Here is a 20571-nt window from a genome sequence, read left to right as displayed (position 1 = left end):
TTACCTTTGTTATCCTTGATGTATCTCGTTAAAATCGCTCAAATCAAAACCCTAATTTTTCTCTTTTGGGATAAAGACTTAGATAAGAAAAAAAGTACAACATTTGGTTTTGCATTAGGTCAGAACTTTAGGTGGGTGGCATTCCATATTCGTGGAATTACTTTGTCATCCAATTCTTATAGTTTGTATGCTCAATTGTTTAGGCATGTTATAACCTTGAATGGGTCTTTCCAGTTGGGACAAAGCTTTCCCGCTCAGGGATCTTTTCTGGCTTTGCCTCAAACTCGCCATATGAGTTCATCAGTTGAAAGGCTTGTGGTTGAACCTTTGCGTTGTATCTCCTTGCTGCTCAAAGTTTGGTAGCTTCTTCTATGATCCTGACTATTTCTTGGACTTTGTTTGCTGTATCGAGCTCTATCCCCATGTTTTCTTCATTTTGCTATTGTTGGAACAACAATCTCTTGGTCGATGGTTCCCCGACTTGAACGGGAATCATGGCGTCTGTGTCATATGTGAGTCGGTAAGGAGTTTTATTATTGGTCACTGTTTAAGGTGAACAATGGTAGGCCCAGACTATATTGTGGATTTCCTATTTCCATAGGCCCTTAGACTTGTCGAGTCTAGTGCGCAGGGCCCTGAGGATGATTTTATTGGCTGCCTCTGTTTGGTCGTTGGTCTCAAGATGTTCGATAGAGGTGAAAAGGTGTTTAATGCTTACCCTCGTCAGGAAGTCTTCATAGGTATGAGTTTTGAATTAGGTGTTATTGTCGATGACAACGGTGTAACGGAGGCCATACCTAGATAAGAGGTATTTCCAAGTGAACTTCTCCACCTCATTGGCCATAATTTATCGCAGTCGTCTTGCCTCAATCCACTTGGTGAAGTAATTCATTGCCACTAGTAAATATTTGATTGCTCCTGAGGCCTTTGGCAGTGGTCCCAGTATGTCCATTTCCCACATGGCAAAAGGTCAAGGGGAGCTCAGACTATAGAGATTGTCAGGAGGGGTGCATGGAATTTCTGCCAACTCTTAGCATCGTCTATATTTCTTTGTGAAGTCAAGGGCATCTGCACTGATTATTGGTTAGTAGTAGCCAACACACACCACCTTTGTTGCAAGGGATCGTCCCCATGTATAGAGACTACAAATTCCTTTGTGGAGTTCTCACGTGACATAATCTTCTTGTTGGCTACTTAGGCAATTTAACAAGGGTGTTGTCAACCCTCTTTTGAATAGCTCACCATCAAGGATGACGTAGTAGTTGGCCTTCCGTTTCAGGCGTCGGGCTTCATTCTTGTCTGATGTCAACACCCCCTGAATTAGGAAATTCTTGTAGGGGGTCATCCTGTCTGGTTCCTCCTATTGTCCAACCATAACTTCTTTAGTGTCTATGGTGGAAGTTTGGAGTGTCTCCTAGATGATAGTCTTGAGGTTTCCGATCATTTTAGTGGTTGTCAGCTTGAAGAGCATGTTTGTTTTGGTGTTGCTCTCCCTCGGTATGTATTACATCTCAAAGCATTTGAAATTGTCAATCAGAGTTTTGGCTATGTTGTAGTACTTGAGCAGCAAGCCTGTGTAGCATCGTAGCCTTTTGGCCCCAACTTCTCTTGCTAGTTTTAGACCTGCAATGAGTCGGTGCTTTCCTTTCTCTTCTAAAAAGGCTAAGCTAACAGCTTCGTCAGCTACTGAGAGATATAGGAGTCGAGGTAATCTTGGCCTGGGTCGACTATGGATTGGTGGTGTGTTAATGGTCTAAGAATGCTTGTTTGTAGGTTTCATCCCACATGAATGACTTATTTTCTTGAGCAATTTGTAGAGCAGCTTCACTTTTTCGACGAGCTTAGGGAGAAACCTAGACAGGGATGCTAGTCTTCAATTCCATTTCTGGACTTCCTGGACGTTAGTAGGAGTGTGCATCTCCAAAATAGCAATGCATTTGTCAGGGTTGACTTCTATTCCCCGATGAGTGATCATAAAGCCCAGGAACTTGCATCCTGATCATAAATCCTGAAAGTACATTTTTTTGAGTTGAGGCACATGTCATATTTGCGGAGCTCTCCAAAGACTTCTTCCAAATCTGCCACGTGTTGGGCTATGCTCTGAGACTTCACGACCATGTCGTTGACATAGACCTCGACGTTTCGTCCGATATGTTTCTTGAAAATTTGGTCGATCAATCCCTAGTATGTAGCACCTACATTTTTTAGGCCAAAGGGCATGACCCTGGAGCAAAATTTGGCATCTTTCGTGATGAATGTCATTTTCTCCTCGTCTAGAGCATGCATCATGATCTAGTTGTATTCAGAGTAAGCGTCCAGGAAGCTCAACACCTGGAACCCGGACGCGCCATCAACTAGCCCTTAAATGCTGGGTAGAGGGTATGTATCTTTGGGGCACACCTTGTTCAAATCAGTATAGTCGGAGCACATTCGCCATTTTTTGTTTTCCTTTTTTACCATTATGACTTTGGTGAGCTAGGTGGAGTATCTGACTTCTCTAATGAAGTTGGCATTGAGGAGTTTGTCCACTTCTTCTTTGACAGCTTTTCATCGTTCTTCTCTCATCTTCTTTTTCATCTTCTGTGATACCTATTTAGCCTTGGGACAGATGGCGTGCTTGTGGAAAATAATGCTAGGGTTGATTCTCGGCATGTCAGATGACTGCCAAGCAAACAAGTCTATGTTCCTATGTAAGACATCAACGATGTGTCTGTGCTCATGGTTGGTAAGGTCCCTGCTGAGTTGTGTGCGCTGCCCGAGTTTGGGTCCAAGTTGTAACTTGACGAGCTCTTCAATAGGCTTTGGGTCTCTATCAGAAGTTTCGCCACATGGATCTACATCAAATTCATCATCCAACCTTGCTTGGCAGACAGTCAGGGCTCGAACAAGCGACCCCTTGTCCATGCTCATGACTTGAGTACCTTCGACCATTGTGGGGTGCGGCTTGGCAGACTCCCTGGTGAGACGATAAGGTGCCACTTTTAAGCTTTCTACTTAACACTGTCGTGCCTACTTTTGATTTTCCTTGGCAGTCATGACCTCTCCCGCCAAGGTGGGGAACTTCATCTTCAAATGTGATTCGTTGAGTGTTTTCCAATTAATCAAAGAAAAGTAAGAAGTATTTGTATCGATGATTAAATACTTCATTGTAAAGCTCCTAGAGAGCTGGTCTTGACTGAAGGTGGTCATAAGGTTGAAATAGCCTCTAGTCTCTACTCGCTCCCTCACGAAGCCAAGGAGTAGCCCGGCGTGAGGTTGGATGGTGTTAGGCGAAACTTCAAGTATTTGGAATGTCTTCCAGTATAAAACATCAATGGATTTGTCTTGGTCGATGAGGACCTTGGACACCATGAAGTTGGTGATTATGATGGAGACAACCATGGGTCGTCTTGGTTGATGGGGTTGATACCCTTGAAATCTCTATCTGTGAAAGTGATAAGAGAGAGACTTCAAGGTGATGGTGTATCGACATAGTTGATGTCAATGTCTCGGATGGTGTGGAGGTGGTGCTTGTAGGACTGGTTGGGCTATCCTCCGTATGATAATCCGCTTGCAATGGTGTTGATCACCCCTCTTATTTGTTGGGTGAGTTCTTGTTCTTGTAGAGGTTGTCGAACGGGTCTTGGTTAATTGTGTCTTTGTGTTCCTCGATCTTCTACTCTATCTATTATTTTGTCTGCATCATGGTTCCCATGTTGATCCTCCTAGTGTCCTCCTAGCCTTTTAACAATCTAGGCTAGGTACCCAGACTGTATGAGTTATTCTATTTTGTCGTTTAGGGCCCAACAGTCTTTTGTGTTATAACGATACCGCAATGGTATTTGTAGTATTTAGCCGCATCTAACCCCGACCTGGGAGGTTTCATCAAAGGTAGCTTGATGGGTACCTCCAAGTTGAAAGTCTCCTTAAGGATTGTAGTGTGATTGGCCATCTGGGGTGTGTAACGCCCATACCTTGACCTTTTTAGGAGAAGTTGGCACTTGTTCGACTTGTGCCTCTTGTCCGACTTGTATGGTTCGTACTTGGTGCTTCCTTCTTGCTTGTCGCTCTTTTGTCTGACTTTGTTCCTGAATCTGGACATTTCTTCCATCTGGATGTAGTCTTTGGTTCGTTCGCGCAACTCGTCCATGCTCTAGGGGTTTTTGTGCACAGACTGTCTGCAAACTTGTAAGACCATAGAGCGAGGAGCATGGAGTGTAATGTTACCTTTGGATTGAGCTTGCAGATCTGGACAACAATGTGTCCAAATCTATCAATGAATTTGTGGAGAGATTCATCATCTACTTGTTGCAAACTGGCCAGTGAGGCAGATGTCATACAATGAGACCAGCTGGTTGCATATTGCACACTAAAACGCTCGACAAGAGTGTCAAAGTTGTCGATGGACCTTGGAGGGAGTCCATCGTACCAAGTCAATGTCTCCCCTTTGAGGGACATGGGGAAGACACAACACAAGATAGCATCGTCATTGGTGTATAGATTTTCCTGGGTTAGGAAAGCATCCAGATGTTCATCCAGATCATTGGTCCCATCATATCGCTCCAGGTTGAGTGGTTTCCATCCTAGAGGTATGTAAGCTTCTATGATGCGGTCAACAAAGGTGTGTCGATGAGTAGTCCGCCCTACAGGATGGTGGATGTGGGAGAGACTTGGATCATCTTGAGTGTTGATTGTACGTCAGGGGTGTGATTCCCCTTGGGTGCGCTCAAGTAATGTGTGAGCGGAGTGCTCGTCACCCTAGGGGCCTCCAGCTGATCGTGGTTAGCCTTCAGCTTTCTAAGTCCCTCCTCATGGCGTCACTCCATCTCTGCAATGCGGTTTTCAAGTTGTTGGAGAGTATTAGTATCTGGCATGACTATTATGGGAGGATTGGAGCCTTTGAAAGGAGTCTCGCATTTGAGGCCAGACCGAGTGCTAACCATGGGTTCGAAAGAGAGAGATAACGAGAGACCGTAGGGTATGTTTTACCGCAGCTCCACAATGGGCGTTAAATGTACTTACCAAAATCCGAAATTGGCACATGTTAGGGTGGACGTGGCTAAGGAGGGCTCCTGACTTCACATGTCGGACTGAGAGTGATCTTTGTTAGGAGGAGAATAAGGGGGACTGCAAAACATAGGACTCTGACTCTTAAGTAAGTATACGAGTAAAGAGAGTAAGAGAGAACACACGAGCTTGTGAGCATGTGTGTATTCGTAAGCGTAAAAGCGTGAGCATGTGAATATGTCAAAAGAGTACGAAGGAACCTGGTACTTATAGTGTGTAGAGGGAGTTGTGGGTCCTTACTTGTAGGGGTTGTTATAGCCCTTGCTGATAATTACCAACTTGTAGATAATAGCCGATAGCTTATAGATAATGTTACAGATAACATGTAGCTTAAAGATAATTGCTAGTAGAAAATTGTACCTTATAGATAATGTGTAGCCTTGTACATAATTGAATACTTGCCAAGAGATAAAAGGATGATAATATATTCAAATAATAAGAGATTAGAGATAATTTGTCTATTGGGGAGCCTAGCTACTAAGGGTTGGGCATCCATGCTCCTGCGTTAGGGCTGACATAGAGGGTTGACATGTATCTCTAAGTGCTATGTATCATGACATGTGTATTTTGTGGACCCTGCATAGTACACCATCACACTTATCATCAACTTTCTTCCACATGTGATCTTTCTCTTCTTGAAGAAGTAAATATTCACAACACTTGTTCTCGTATAGATTGTTCAATCATCGTAAGCTGGTAACAAGTGCTCTTTAATGTAAAGATATTGACACTCTCTTCTTGTATCCATAATATAATACAAAAGTTGATTTATTTAATTGTATTTTTTCCTCTTTTTATTTTCATAATTCCCGTAAGATGTCTGCATTATTATGCAAATACTTAATCTTGCATTTTAATACATCCATTTTCAATTTACTCTAATTGTGTAGGATCTATCAAACCTATCAACAATGAAAATTCAACATCCCTGCTTTGTTATATTGGAGTCATTAAAAATGAAATTGTTTTCACGTAGCAAGATATCTGATATAGAAGTAACCAAGACAGTGGAGTACATACTCCATAACTCTTTACTAACCAAAGTTGCTGCCATAGATTGCTGAAAGTTATATCCCTATTTCATGCATAACTATTCAGGAAAATAACTTCACAAATTATTTTGTTTTCACTTCCTTTTATATTTCCCTTTCTCCCTTGTACACTCTCCTTACAAAAAATTATAAGGTGTTATATTGTGATTGTGTTGGTGTTTTCGTATATGTCTTTGATAGATGAAAAGTTTTAAGAAATCATATGATACATACAATTTTTATTATTATGACATTGTTAGTAAAATTCATGCTTAAACTCTTTAGGTGGATACTTATTATAAACTATTCAATTCAATACTTCAGTTTATGATTCCCTTCCTCCTTGACACACTTTTACAACAAATGATTTATTTATATTGCTTGTTATAAATGCTTTAGCATATGAATTTTTTAAATGTATGATACAATCACGATGGGGAGCAACATGCCTGTGATGAAAATATGGGTCACGGAAAAATAAGGTACACACTTGTGGTTTCTTTAATCCAAGAGAATGAAAATGAATATAAGATTGGGAGGGACATCATGTTATCGAACAATTCCAAAATAGAGATGAGATTCACCAATAATGAAGGAAATAAAAACATATTCATCAATGGCAAGCTAGAAAAAAAATATATGGTTAATAAATATGTATAAACTAAACTATGTTAGAGACTCTTCTTAATCATACAAATTGAAACAGAACTCCTTAGTAGATTAAATTTCATCTGTCAATGTTCATAATTCTTGAAACTGAACATTATAAAAGAATTCTACTATATCACAAAAAGGAAATGAAATGATACTGAGAGAATATCAATTACACAATCTCTAAAACACACTTTCTAACATACTCTTCGTTAAGGAATTGTACTGAATGAAACCAATTAAACAAGGGGTGGAACTCACATCATTTAATAAGAATTACATGATTTTCACCCAATAACAAACATTGTGTTAAACAAAATTAGTTAAAGAGTGTATTGTTAAAATTTCTCATGATATATATTGTATATCTTACACTGCACTAGCTTTGCTAGTTCCACTAAAGAGACTCTCTATTATACAGCCACAATTCTGGATCAGCACCACAGACCCATCATTGTAGATCCAGAACAAAGAAAGGCTAAATGCATTTGATTATGGATCGAGGTTTGTGAACCCTACAAGAGTTCTTGATCCTAGTCTCATCTATGACTCAAAGCCAGCAGATTTTGTTGCATTTCTATGTTCACTTGGTTATGATGAGATATCACTCCACCAAGTTACAAGAGAAGACAACACATACGATACGGCATTCAACACAACATGTGACCTCAATTACCCATCTATTGCAATTCCCAATCTTAAAGACAAATTTTTAGTTACTAGGATTGTCATTTGTGACCAATGTTGACAAAGCAAGAAGTGTCATTTGTTGTCTCCATGAAAGTGAGCCGCCTGCTCTCTGACAAGGCTCACAAGTGCTATAGATTCTCCAGGCATCCTTGAAGATGGTGGGCCAATAGAAACCGCAGTCAAGCACCTTGCGAGCTGTCCTCTGTATGCCAAGATGACCACCTGGTGCGAAAGAATGACAGAATTGCAGGACTGAGTCAATCTCATGTTCTAGAATGCATCTCCTAATAACCAAGTCACTGCACAACTTCCACAAATAGGGGTCATCCCAAATATAATGCTTAGCATCGCTCTTAATTTTATCATTTTGAGCTTTAGATGCTACGGGAGGAAAAACAGAAGCAACCAAATAATTCACAATATTAGCAAACCCGAGAGTGGGGAAGGAATTAGAAATACTATACAGAATGTACAAATGGTCATCCAGAAAATCATCCCTAATGGGTGAGTCCTCAAACGCACGCTCAATCCTACTCAGGTGGTCAGCCACGAGGTTCTGTGCACCACTCCGATCACGGATCTCCAAATCAAACTCTTGGAGTCAAAGCATCCATCTGATCAATCTAGGCTTTGATTTAGCCTTCTTCAACAGGTACTTTAGAGCTGCATGGTCAGTATAAACAATAACACGAGTACCAAGCAAATATGAACAAAATTTTTCAAGAGCAAAAACTATTGCTAATAGCTCCTTCTCTGTGGTAGTGTAATTTGCTTGAGCATCATCCAAAGTTCTGGAAGCGTAGTAGATCACCCGAGGCAGCTTATCAATCTTTTGAGCAAGGACAGCCCCCAATGCGTAATTGGATGCATCGCACATTAGCTCAAATGGGGTTGTCCAATCAGGTGCCTAAATGATAGGGGTGGTAGTCACCGCACGCTTGAGGCAATCAAAAGCCTCTTTCCATCGGTCATCAAAATCAAACTCCACCTCCTTTTGTAGTAGATTGGATAGTGGAAAGGCCACTTTGCTAAAATCCTTGATAAAATGCCTATAAAATCCTGCATGACCAAGAAAAGAACGAACCTCTCACACGCAAGAGGGGTAAGGCAATTGTGAAATAACATCTATTTTTGCAGGGTCTACCTCTATGCCCCTACTGGACTACTGGAAATGATATGCCCTAAAACTATACCTTGTTCTACCATGAAGTGACATTTTTCAAAATTCAGCGCAAGGTTAGTTTCAATGCATCTACTAAGCACTCTATCCAGACTATCCAAACATGCATCAAAAAGAGGATCCATAAACAGTAAAATCATCCATAAACACCTCTATGAAGCTCTCTAAAAAATCACTGAAAATGCTAAGCATACACCGTTGGAAGGTGTCAGGGGCGTTGCATAGGCCAAAGGGCATCCTCTATAAGCAAAAGTACCAAAGGGACAGGTGAATGTGGTCTTTTCTTGATCCTCAAGAGAAATATGAATTTGTAAATAACCAGAAAAACCATCAAGAAAATAGTAATGAGATTTACCTACCAAGCGCTCAAGCATTTGATCAATGAATGGCAGGGGAAAATGATCTTTTCTGGTTACTTGGTTCAGCCTCATATAATCAATGTTGACTCGCCAACTGTTCTGGACTCTTGTGGGGATAAGCTCATCCCTTTCATTCTTAATTACTGTGAGGCCTGTCTTCTTAGGAACCACTTGGACTGGACTCACCCACTGGCTGTCAGAAATGGGGTAGATGATTCCAACTTGTAAGAGCTTGGTCACCTCCTTTTCCACCACATCTAGAATGATAGGGTTGAGTCGCCATTATGGCTGCCTCACTGGCTTAGCTCCATCCTCTAAAAGTATCCTATGCATGCAGGTGGATGGGCTAATACCAAGAATGTCTACTAAAGTTCATCCAATGGCTTTCTTGTGCTTCTTGAGCACTAGCAACAACTTCTCCACTTGCTCAGCAGCAAGGGAGGCAAAGATGATCACTGAAAATTTTTCCTTGTCTCCCAAGTAAGCATACTTGAGGGTTGCTGGTAAGGGCTTCAACTCTGGTGTGGGTGGTGGCTGAACAGTGGGAGGAACCAGGGTAGGAGAAGAGGAAGGTTCCTCAACCTGTACCTCATAAAGCAAGTCAGAAGTATATGTACTTCCTACAACATGGTTAGTGCATTCTGACTCTAAAAAATCAACATCAAGAGGTACAACACCTAGAAAATCAGAACCAGACTCAAATTCAAATTCACTCTCAGCACAGAAATCAGATACAGGATCAAATTCAAACTCAGATTCAGATTCAATGCATAAGGAGTGACAAGTATGCATATCAGATAAAAATAGATGTTTCCTACGATGAAGAATAGAATCAAAATCAAACATATAATCATCAACAATCTGATCAATTATCTCGGCACGAAAAACAGAATGATCCTCAGATGGATGTTTCATGGCATCAAGAAGGTTAAAATGAACAACAATATCACCAAATTCCATAGACAATGTGCCAGCATAAACATCTATCTTGGTTCAGGCTGTTTTCATAAATGGTCTGCCTAAAATAATTGGAACTGAACCATGGGAAAATCCCTTTTCCATATTAAGAACATAAAAATCAACAGGAAAAATAAGTTCACCAACCCGAACCAGCACATCCTCTATGAAACCTGCGGGGTAAGCAACACTTCTATTTGCCAAATGAATCACCACATCTGTAGATTGCAAGGGTCCAAGAGATAAAGAATTGAAAATGGACAGAGGCATGACACTAACTGATGCTCCTAGATCTAGCATGGCATTCTCAAATTTACTTTTCCCAATAATGCAAGGTATACAGAAAGTACCTGGGTCCTTACATTTCTCAGGAATGTGAGGAACAGATTTACCTATCAATGCTGACACATTTCTGCCCATGCTAATCCTTTCATTGCCTTTGAGCTTCCTTTTGTGGGTGCACAGCTCCTTTAGAAACTTGGCATATCTTGGAATCTGCTTGATAGCATCTAGCAGAGGTATGTTCACCTCTACTTTCCTGAAGGTCTCCAAGATCTTCTTTTCCGCTTCTTCCATTTTTTTTGTTTGGAATTGCTCTAGGTGGGAATGGAAGAGGGATAGGAGGCTGCGGTAAGTCAGAATTACTAGAAGAAGGTCTGCCTGCATAAAAAAATTTGTTAGGAAGCTTTCTCTTTTGTGCAACTATCTCATCCTCTTTTTCAGGTGTAGAATGAAGCTTGACAGGTTCAGGTGCAGGTGCTGCTATTGGTGGAGGCACTTGAATTTGGTTGTCAGACCTCAAGGTGATGGCACTCACATTTTTTGGATTTTACACAGTTTGTGAAGACAATTTGTCAGAATTTTGAGACTAAGCTTGGTTCAACTGAGTAGCCATCTGCCCCATCTGATTTGTCAGACTCTGAATAGAGGCTCTTGTCACTTGCTGAAATTGCATATTCTGAATGGTCATTTGCCTCACTAACTCTTCTAAGGAAGGTTGAGGAGGAGCCTCAGTTGCTTGTTGTCTTTGTTGTGACTACTGTTGTTGTTGTTGTTGTATTGGAGGAGGAACATATGGCTTGCTTGGACCAGCAGCACTCTGGAAAGATTGGATAGGCTGTTGTTGTTGTGGAGGACTTGCCCATCTCAAATTTGGATGATTTCTCCAACCTGGATTGTATCTGTTGCTTGAAATATCATAATTATTCTGTTGTTGTTGGTTTTGCTGCTAAGGGGGTCTATTATAAATGTTTGCAGCATAAGCTTCAGGTTGCTCATTGACTCCAGATTGCAACAAAGAAGGACAAAGATTTGTATGGTGATCAGCAGAAGAACATAGACCACAGACTCTTGCAACAAGTGTAGATTTCTTATTCATAGCAAGCTGAGTTACTAGGTTGACCAAGGCATCAAGTTTTCCCTCAAGAATTTTATTTTCAGTAGATGAAGATGAATCAGTGGCCACCTCATGGACTCCTCTAAGGACAATAACATCATTTCTTGCACTGAATTGTTGGGAGTTGGAAGCCATCTTCTCAATCAAATTCCTAGCCTCATCAGGGGTCTTATCACCAAGAGCTCCTCCACTGGCAGCATCAATCATACTCATCTCCGTGTTGCTAAGTCCCTCAAAGAAATATTGAAGAAGGAGTTGCTCAGAAATCTGGTGGTGAGGACAGCTTGCACACAATTTCTTGAACCCTTCCCAGTACTCATACAAGCTCTCTCCACTAAGTTGCATGATGCCCGAAATGTCTTTTCTGATGGCAGTGGTCCTAGATACAGGGAAGAATTTCTCCAAGAACACCCTTTTAAGGTCATCCCAGCTGAAAATGGACATGGGAGCAAGGTAGTATAACCAATCTTTTGCCACTCCCTCTAGAGAATGAGGAAAAGCCTTTAGAAAGATATGATCTTCCTGGACATCAGGGGGCTTCATGGTGGAACAAACAATATGGAACTCCTTAAGATGCTTATGAGGATCTTCACCTGCAAGACCATGAAACTTAGACAGCAAATGTATTAGTCCAGTCTTGAGAACATATGGAACACCCTCATCAGGATATTGAATGCATAAACTTTCATAAGTGAAATCAGGTGCAACCATCTCCATAAGAGTCCTCTCACGAGGTGGAGGTTGAGCCATGTTCTCAGTATGAAAATTAGTAGTTGAATGCTCAAAATCAGAATATTCAGAATCACCAGCAACAAAATGCTCAAAATGATCAGGATGCTCAAAATGCACAGAATGACTAGGATCACACTATGCCTAACTAATCTATGAAAGGTTTTATCTATTTCAGGATCAAAGGGTTGTAAATTACCTGGATTGCCCCTAGTCATGCACTATATGCAGCAAATAATGTGTTTCTCAACAAGCACCTAACAAGGGGGTAAAACTACAGCTATACTCAAATGATATCCAAATGAGCTGAAATTTTGTGAGCAACACCCTAAAATCATGAAAAGATAGCACAAAAATTTCAAACAAAAATTCAAAGTCTAACTATGAAAACTACCTAAGAAAAGTTTAGAAAAATAAGACAAAAATACTTGAAAAATAAGACAAAAATACTTGGAAAAAAAACTTAGTAAACGGTTGATTTTTCAAGTTTAAAACAGAAATGGACCTTTGGTCAATATCCACGGCATGGGAAATTTTCTTCTACCCCAAATGCATATATAATAATAGTTATTCTGATACCCAGAGCAAAAGTTATGACCATTTTAAGTTTTACTAAGAACAAGTTCCCAAAATTTTTGTCTCTCTCAAATACTGTCACACCAAGTGCTCCTAGTATTTTTCACACAAAATATGGATCAAAAGAAACTACCACACAAAAAATCAGCCAAAAATAACAACTCTAACTATCAAAACAAAAATCTCCAATTAAATTGCAAAATCAATCGCTAATCACTATTCACAGCATTACACAAAACTGAAACAAGGAAGCGCTAAACAGGGGATGCGACTCAAAATGCAAAATAGAACACTACACAAAACAAAACAAGACACACTCACAACACTAAACGACAGAGCTTCACTCAAAACAACTAAACACTATTATGAACCTTTGGACCACTACTCCCCGGCAACGACGCCAAATTTGATCGAGGCTGTACCCGAATCAAATAAACATTAAAAATGCAGTATCTAGGAATTGATCCTAGGTCATCTCCCAACGAGCAATGGTCAACCAAACGTTCATAACATATAGTTATAAAACAGTAAGGAATTGGGGGGAGTTGTTTGTTTTTGTAAATTAAACAGCAAGCAAACTTGAATTAGAAAATAACATAATTAAAACATGTTGTTTCCCCTTGATTCACAAGCAAGTCTCTTATCCTAGGTTACGAGAATTTATCCTTAATCAGTTCAACCACTTAATCCAACCCTAAATTAAATTACTAAGCGAAAATTAACATAAGGTTGTCATTATGTGATTAAGCAACACATACACCAATTAATCATGAATGAAACTGATCATTAAGCATGAACATAAATTAAGCGCAGAGATAATTAATCAAGCACTAAGCATGCATGGATTAATAGCAACAAATACAAAGTAATTGGTGAAGAGGAAAAACTGATCAGAATTCAGTAGTAATAACAAAACCTCAAAGAGAGTTGTGCTTGATCCTCAAGAGAAAACAACGCTGAAGACTTAGCCTTCCATTAATCAGTAGAAAACGAAATTGTAGATTGAAGCAGAAACAAAATTGCAGAGAACAAATTTTATTCTACGTGAACAGTGTGCATGAACAGTAAAAACTGGAATTCTAAAACCCTAAAATTATTCTCTTCTCCAAAAACTCCCAAAACTAAAACCCTGGTGCTGTTATATAGGTCCTCAGCCCCAAAGCTTACAAATCTATTTTAAGTCCAAGCCCATAAATGAAATAAAATAAAATCTGGACAAGATAAGATAAGATTGGATGAAATAAAATCTGGACGAAATAAAATCTAGATGAAATAAAATATGGATAAGATAAGATTTGATAAAATAAAATTGCCTGTTCTCTTCAAGTCCAAGCCCAATTTCGGATTCAAGCCCAATTGCTTATAATTCTCCTAAAATTAAATTAAAAACACAAAATTAGTCAAGTAGGCCCAAATGATAAAACTGCATAATTAATTTGACAATTAAGGCTAATCAATAATTAAAATGGTGACAAAAAGGGTTAAGAAATAGGAGAAAATAATGACACATCAGCGATGTTACTCAAATATTTGTAAAGTTGAAGCTCCAATGAGTGGGATTCTGGACATTCTTAGTAAACTTTGTTTGTCTATTGTGTATTGGAATTTGTACAACTGTTATCTCTACACTCTCTCCCTTTCACAGATCGCAAACTGCAAGATGTGGCTGAGTTATTTTGCCATTTGTGTTGTTTTCCTTGTCAATAGTTAGTTACCTTTAACAACAAGAAGAAAAGGAAAATAGGAACTAAAAGAGTAACCACAATCACTATGACATCTCATATTAGAATCTAATATATTTGAACCCGTAATTATGTTGTACATGGTTCGAAATCTATTCAAATACAATTTTGCTTAGCTATATTTTTGAATCATATGTTGTAGAATTAAATTAAATGTTACTATGCTAAACTACCTAGATTCCATTGATTTGCAATCATGACTCTTTTATACTTCACTTGTGCACAAGCAAAGCACTCCCCAATTATTTAGCAATTATATTTTAGAGATTACTATAAGATAATTATGTATGCTTACAATTATTCTTTTTAAAGTATTTTTTTTCTCTCCTTTGTGAGAAGTTTTGGTGATGACTTTTGTTGATCATGGAAAGGGAGATGGAACATTTATCTCTCGTGGAAGAGGACGAAGAGGGTTTTACCTCTAATGTTCATAAAGACAGCAAGATGTTCCTTTGACTTGTAGGAAGGTTCCTTACTGAAAAAACTATTTGAGTCCAGATAATGAACGTATGGCACATTTGGAGGCTGATGAATGGAGTGAGGATAACAAAAGTGGAGCAGGGAACGTTCATATTCTAGTTTTTTCACAAACTAGATATGAAGAGGATTTTCTTAAGTGGCCCTTGCTTGTTTGACAACAATGTTAATTCTTGGGAAAGTGCAACGAGTGATGTTCACAATCAAATACTCCTTTTGGGTTCAAATTCATGACTTATCGGTGGGGTATGATTCCGACGATGGGTACCCATTTAGGAAACTATATTGGAGAGTTCATGGAATATGACGAGAAGAATAATGTAGGAGGTAGATATCTTATATGTGAATCAAGGTTAGAATAGATGTATGTTGTAACGATTGACCTTAGTTACATAACTAACAAAGTAAGGTTTGATTTTATTTATAGAAACTATTTCATTAGTTTACTTGTGAAAACACTGTGTGATCTCTACGAGATTCGAAAACCAATAAATGGTACTTCCATCTTAAAATACAAACCATGCATCTATTAAACAAGATCAGATCAAATAGAATACACCAGAATATACTCCATCTGGAAGAAAAAACTTTGATTTCATAAAACTCATGAAAAATAAACCTAATACAAACCTAAGTTGGTCATCTTAAAACCAAGAAATAAAAAGAGGAAAAAGTAGCTTCAAGTTCTATGTTTGCTCAATCTACCACGCCTCCAAGAGAAAGATTCACCTTAGAAGTCATCTACTCCCCACATATGTCATATACAGGATCATCACAATCACAACATGTGTCACACACAATGGTAAAGTTCATAAAAAAAATTCTTATACTAATAAACCAATTCTAATTATGGAAAAAGGGAAATATCTAACTTAATATACTTCAAAAATACTTGCCATAATAGTAAAAAAATGATAATGAAACTCGGCTTATATAAAAGTCATTTATTATCTATCATCAATAAACACCAACATTTTAGCCCAATGATCTCTATTGATTTATACATCACAATTATATCCTAAATGCTCAATTATCATCACAACACACTTTCGTCACCAATAATCATCATAAACCATCAAATATCATGAATCACATATGATCATCAACTATCACAAATCCTCGTCATACCCAATCACCAACAACCATCATCATAACTTATGTACATCATAAACCACTAGACAACCTCAAACATCATACACTAATTTTATTCCATGCATTTCAATACAATATGAGTGGTCCCCATAACCCTATCCCCTAACATAGTCTCACTCTCTGACCATTCAAGGAGTCCCTTGGGTTGACCATACGGAAAAGTCTGGTTTTATCAAAAATAGACAAGTGTGACTAGTGGCTTACCTTTATAGGTTTACATGACCTCTCAATTCAAAGGGCTTTGCCCACTCATCTATTCTATAGGTTCATTCTTGTTAAACAATACAAAAACTTCCAGCACTAGGTTGAGGATCATCTTAACACCCTTAACTTACATGCCTACTCATATACTCGTGCACCGAATATGCACCCATTGTATATCAGCAAAGGAATTTTTTTGTGCACCCAACGACATGAGAATATTTCTTTGCACCCATTATATTCCCAATAACACAATACATTTGGAATTCCTTACAATCTTAGATACGACACCTTTGTACCCATCATCTTCTATGACCTAACTTAGGGTCCAAATACAACTCAACAATTAACCATCCACATGACCACAACCCATCTCCTATATGCAAAAAGGGTCACTAAATCTCTTAGGAAATAGTTCTTAACACTTCGACATGTTATTCAAAGATAAAACATAGGAGAGGTACTCAGGTAGATACCCCACTGGATGAGACACTCAGGCACTACTGCAAAAACGGCATTTAACAATGGTTAAAACATGCATTCAATGACGGCTATAAACCGTTTTAATATCCAACGTCGCTGGAAACTCAAGACTTTAAACGACGGTTATAAGACAACTGTCATAGAAAAGTCCAACTTTTTACGACGATTATCAATAACAACCGTCTTAGAAAAGATATCTTTCTAAGACGGTTGTTAACTGGGACCATCTTAAAAAGTCTTAAAAATGATACATTCTAAGATGGTTGTTAGCTAACAACCGTCTTAGAAAGGGTACTTTCTAAGACAGTCGTTAGCTAACATCCGTCTTAGAATGTTCACTTTCTAAGACAGTCTACATAAAAACCGTCTTAGAAACGCTATGCAGCGAAGCCACCGACACCCTACTCTTAATTTCATTCACCACAATTGTATGCAATACGCTCTTGTATTTTCCGTTGCTATATATATGTTAATTAATTCCAACCCATAAAATAAAATCATGATCAGCACAATATATACAAACCACAAATATGATATTTTTGCAACTTGTCATGTTTTTTTAGCTTGATTTCCCAGTACTATTTTATTTTAATTAACGGCCACTCTCACCTTTGTTATATTCAGTTCTACTTTCTAAAGATGCAGTACACACACTCACTTTTCATCACGATATAGTACACACTCGCTATAATCACACAGTAAAAACACAAAAAAATAGTACTAATTAAGGTGCATTAGTAAAGATAAATTATTCTAACTATTATGCTGCATTTAGATTTTATTATGCATGAGAGATAAACAATAATATATATTAAGATATTTATTCATGTTGTTATAAATTAATTCATGCACTTCAACAAAAAGTACTATTTTTCAACTTAACCATATCTTATACAGGTCTTCAACTTAACTAATTAACTCAATTAGACAAAGATTGTAAAAATATAAAAATACTATTTTTCATGGTATAACTAATGATTAATTAATTGCTATCCCCCAATTTATCCAGTTGTTCATCATGCCGATAAGAAAACAAGATATTTATTTTTTTAATAATTTCAAAGTGATCATGTTATATTGTTATTCAGTTTGGTTATAATATATTATATATTTTTCTTATCATGCTAAAATATTTATATACTTATAAAATTCATTAGCAACAATTTTAAATAATTTATCATTCTATATTTTTTTAGAAGGCAAAAGAAGAATTTTATTCAAAGAACAAGAAGTGAATAGAAATTATCATACTGTAATATTATATTTATAAACTATTTCAATGATATATTTTTGTATAGATATAATATAGTATATAATGTATATTTGTGTACCCGTTAGGCTTACAAAATTGTGTTATAAAGTGCATGTAACTATATTGAGTGTGCATCTTCCATATTTTTGGAAATGAAGGGAATTTATGGGTTACCTCTAAGTGATCACCGACATTGACAACGAAGGCATTTGGAATCGGTTGAACGGTGACCCATTTGTCTTGGTGTTGGATTTGCAAGCCTTCTACCTCGTCTTGTAGGAGAAGTGTGAGGAAGCCATAGTCGGAGTGAGGGGGCATCCCAAGGGTAAGGTCTGGTTGAGGGCATGGTGGGTAGAAACTGGCCACCATCATTTGGCTCTCATTTTCAAACTCTTTGAGAATATTGTCATCCTCTTCTTGGTTGGCTTCCACAATTCCTAAGCTCTCTAGGATGGCTTCCATCACCGCCAGGAACAAATGTTTGGTTTCTTCTGCATTGGTGGCCACCACTTTCCTAGTTTTAAATAAAAATTAAAAATATATATATATCAAAGTAGGCACTTGCATGACAGGTTGTAAATAAAATAACATTATTATCAATATTTTTTCTCTTCATTTCTCTCCATATATTGCATCATTTCTTTTATTTTTATTTTCAAAATTATAATTATATAATTAGTGAAAACCATAAATATCAAAGCCAAGACTTGCATGACAGTGTTGCTTAATTTTGGACCATATTTTTATAACAGAATTCATGTATATTTTGATAATTTAACTACTGGCTATTAAAAGCATACAATATTATTATTTTTCTTTTTTATCAGTATTTTAAAAAATCATTTTTATTTATCTGTCATTTTAAAGTTTAAAATATCCTTTTTTTCAATTATCTTCTTAATTATAATTTTTAAAATGACAATAATTACCAATATCAACGGAATTGTTAGAGAAATAAATGAGAATAAGATTAATTTGTAAGAGATATGATTATAAAAGATAAATAACACAACAAAAAATAAAAAAATAATTATTATATTTCTTAGTTTGATCTTAATCAGCAAATAAAAAAATATTTTTTTTCCTAAAACACTTAAGTATAAAATGTAGTTGTCCACTAGAGAGGGGGGAGGGGTGGTTAAATTAATGATTTTGATTATTTAAATATAGTTATAATTCTATCTAATGAATTAAGCTAGTCGATTGTAACTTGCTTGTAATAGTACTCCACTACTCACCGAATGTCCACTGGTGAAGCAGGCCAATGGAGGAGTAAATCTGGTAAGGGATGGCACAGGAGTTTCAAGAAATCCCTCCAACACAATACAGTGTCTTTGGTTTGACTGAAGCTGGTCCCACATCGAATCAGTGCTCGCATATCAGTTGTCATGTACTTAGCTCTCTCCTCCAAAGGGAGATCGAAGAACCTCCCATTCACATCTATCATCCTCCTCACAACATCCTCCGAGATGCAATGATTTACCAGCTGCACTTAGGCAACATTAATTGAATGTGTTAGACATTTTATATTTAATATTAAACATACTATTTTAAATCCATTAGAAAAGTTAGAACAACAAACAAAGGAGAATCCATCTTCAGTCCATGCACCAAAGACTTACCTGGAAAAATCCATAGTGTTGACAAGCATTGGCTAGGGATCGAAGGACTTGGGGCCTATTTGAACCAAGCAATTCGGAAAAATCAATGATGGGTAATTGAAGATTTTGCTTCACAACATTTGAATGCTCTACACTACTCTTGGTGGGTCTTTCGGAAACAGGAAGTATGTACTTCTTAGGCACCGCATTAAGATGACCTTTCTCACACAAGTGTTTCACTCCTTTCTGATATTGACTTTTTGGGATATCATCCTTGCCCTTTTGCTCATTTAGTGCCATTGCAGGAGACATATACACTACTGCAAAAGCGTAAATTTACGACACTAAAACAAGGATGGTTTTAAAAAACTGCCTTGGTAAAAAATGCAGCAACCTTTCAACGCCAGTTTTCTAAAAACCGCCTTGAAAACAGCCTTTCAAATATGATTTTTAAGAACCGTCCTTATCTTTAGATATTTTCTCTCCTCTGTAAACGCAAATCGCACCTCAGCGGACACGTGGCACCTTCTCATAAGCTCAGTGCTTATACTCCTCTTTCGTCTTTCCAACTTCAAACTTCGAATTCTAACCCCATTCCAAACCTTTCCCTCAACAACAGAATCCACCAAACTCTCACATCAATCTTTGTTTCTTTAGAGAGAGAGAGATATGTAGAAGCAAGCTTCATGATGATGAATCAAGTTGATTCAAGTAGTTTTGATGATGATAAAGATGATGACAAAAATCCCAAAGAATGATTTCAAGATTGAGTCAACAAGTTCAAGATCAAGATTAATTTAAGGTTTCATGAGAAGAAATCAAGAAGATTCAAGAATTAAGAGAAGTTTGATTTCAAGATTCAAGAAAAGATGAATTCAAGATTCAAGAGAAGAAATCAAGAAGACTTGACAAGGGAAGTATTGAAAATATTTTTCAAAAAACAAACATAGCACAGTTTTGTTTTTCAAAAGAGTTTTTCTCAAATTTTCTAAGTTATCAGAGTTTTTACTCTCTGGTAATCGATTACCAGTTTCCTGTAATCGATTAC

The 20571-nt window shown here is 37.6% G+C and overlaps 1 protein-coding gene and 1 non-coding gene across 2 annotated transcripts; one reads left to right on the top strand and one right to left on the bottom strand.

Moving 5' to 3' along the window:
• Positions 1–3775: 3775 nt before the first annotated feature.
• LOC100782162 (probable 2-oxoglutarate-dependent dioxygenase SLC1) lies at positions 3776–19835 on the bottom strand. Its single transcript, XM_041010356.1, has 6 exons — positions 19545–19835; positions 19161–19408; positions 18097–18436; positions 17035–17136; positions 4207–4485; positions 3776–4132 (listed from the first exon to the last, which is right to left on the bottom strand). Exons 1-6 carry the CDS (start codon positions 19833–19835, stop codon positions 3776–3778), a joined length of 1617 nt encoding a protein of 538 aa, XP_040866290.1.
• On the top strand, positions 11576–11682 carry LOC112999890 (small nucleolar RNA R71). Its single transcript, XR_003265108.1, has one exon. It is a non-coding gene; the product is annotated as a small nucleolar RNA R71 (small nucleolar RNA).
• Positions 19836–20571: the final 736 nt, after the last annotated feature.

This window comes from Glycine max, chromosome 16, assembly GCF_000004515.6.
Source record: "Glycine max cultivar Williams 82 chromosome 16, Glycine_max_v4.0, whole genome shotgun sequence".
Taxonomy (NCBI): domain Eukaryota; kingdom Viridiplantae; phylum Streptophyta; class Magnoliopsida; order Fabales; family Fabaceae; genus Glycine; species Glycine max.
Note: the sequence above shows the minus strand (reverse complement) of the source record. Positions and strands in the feature narration are given on the sequence as shown.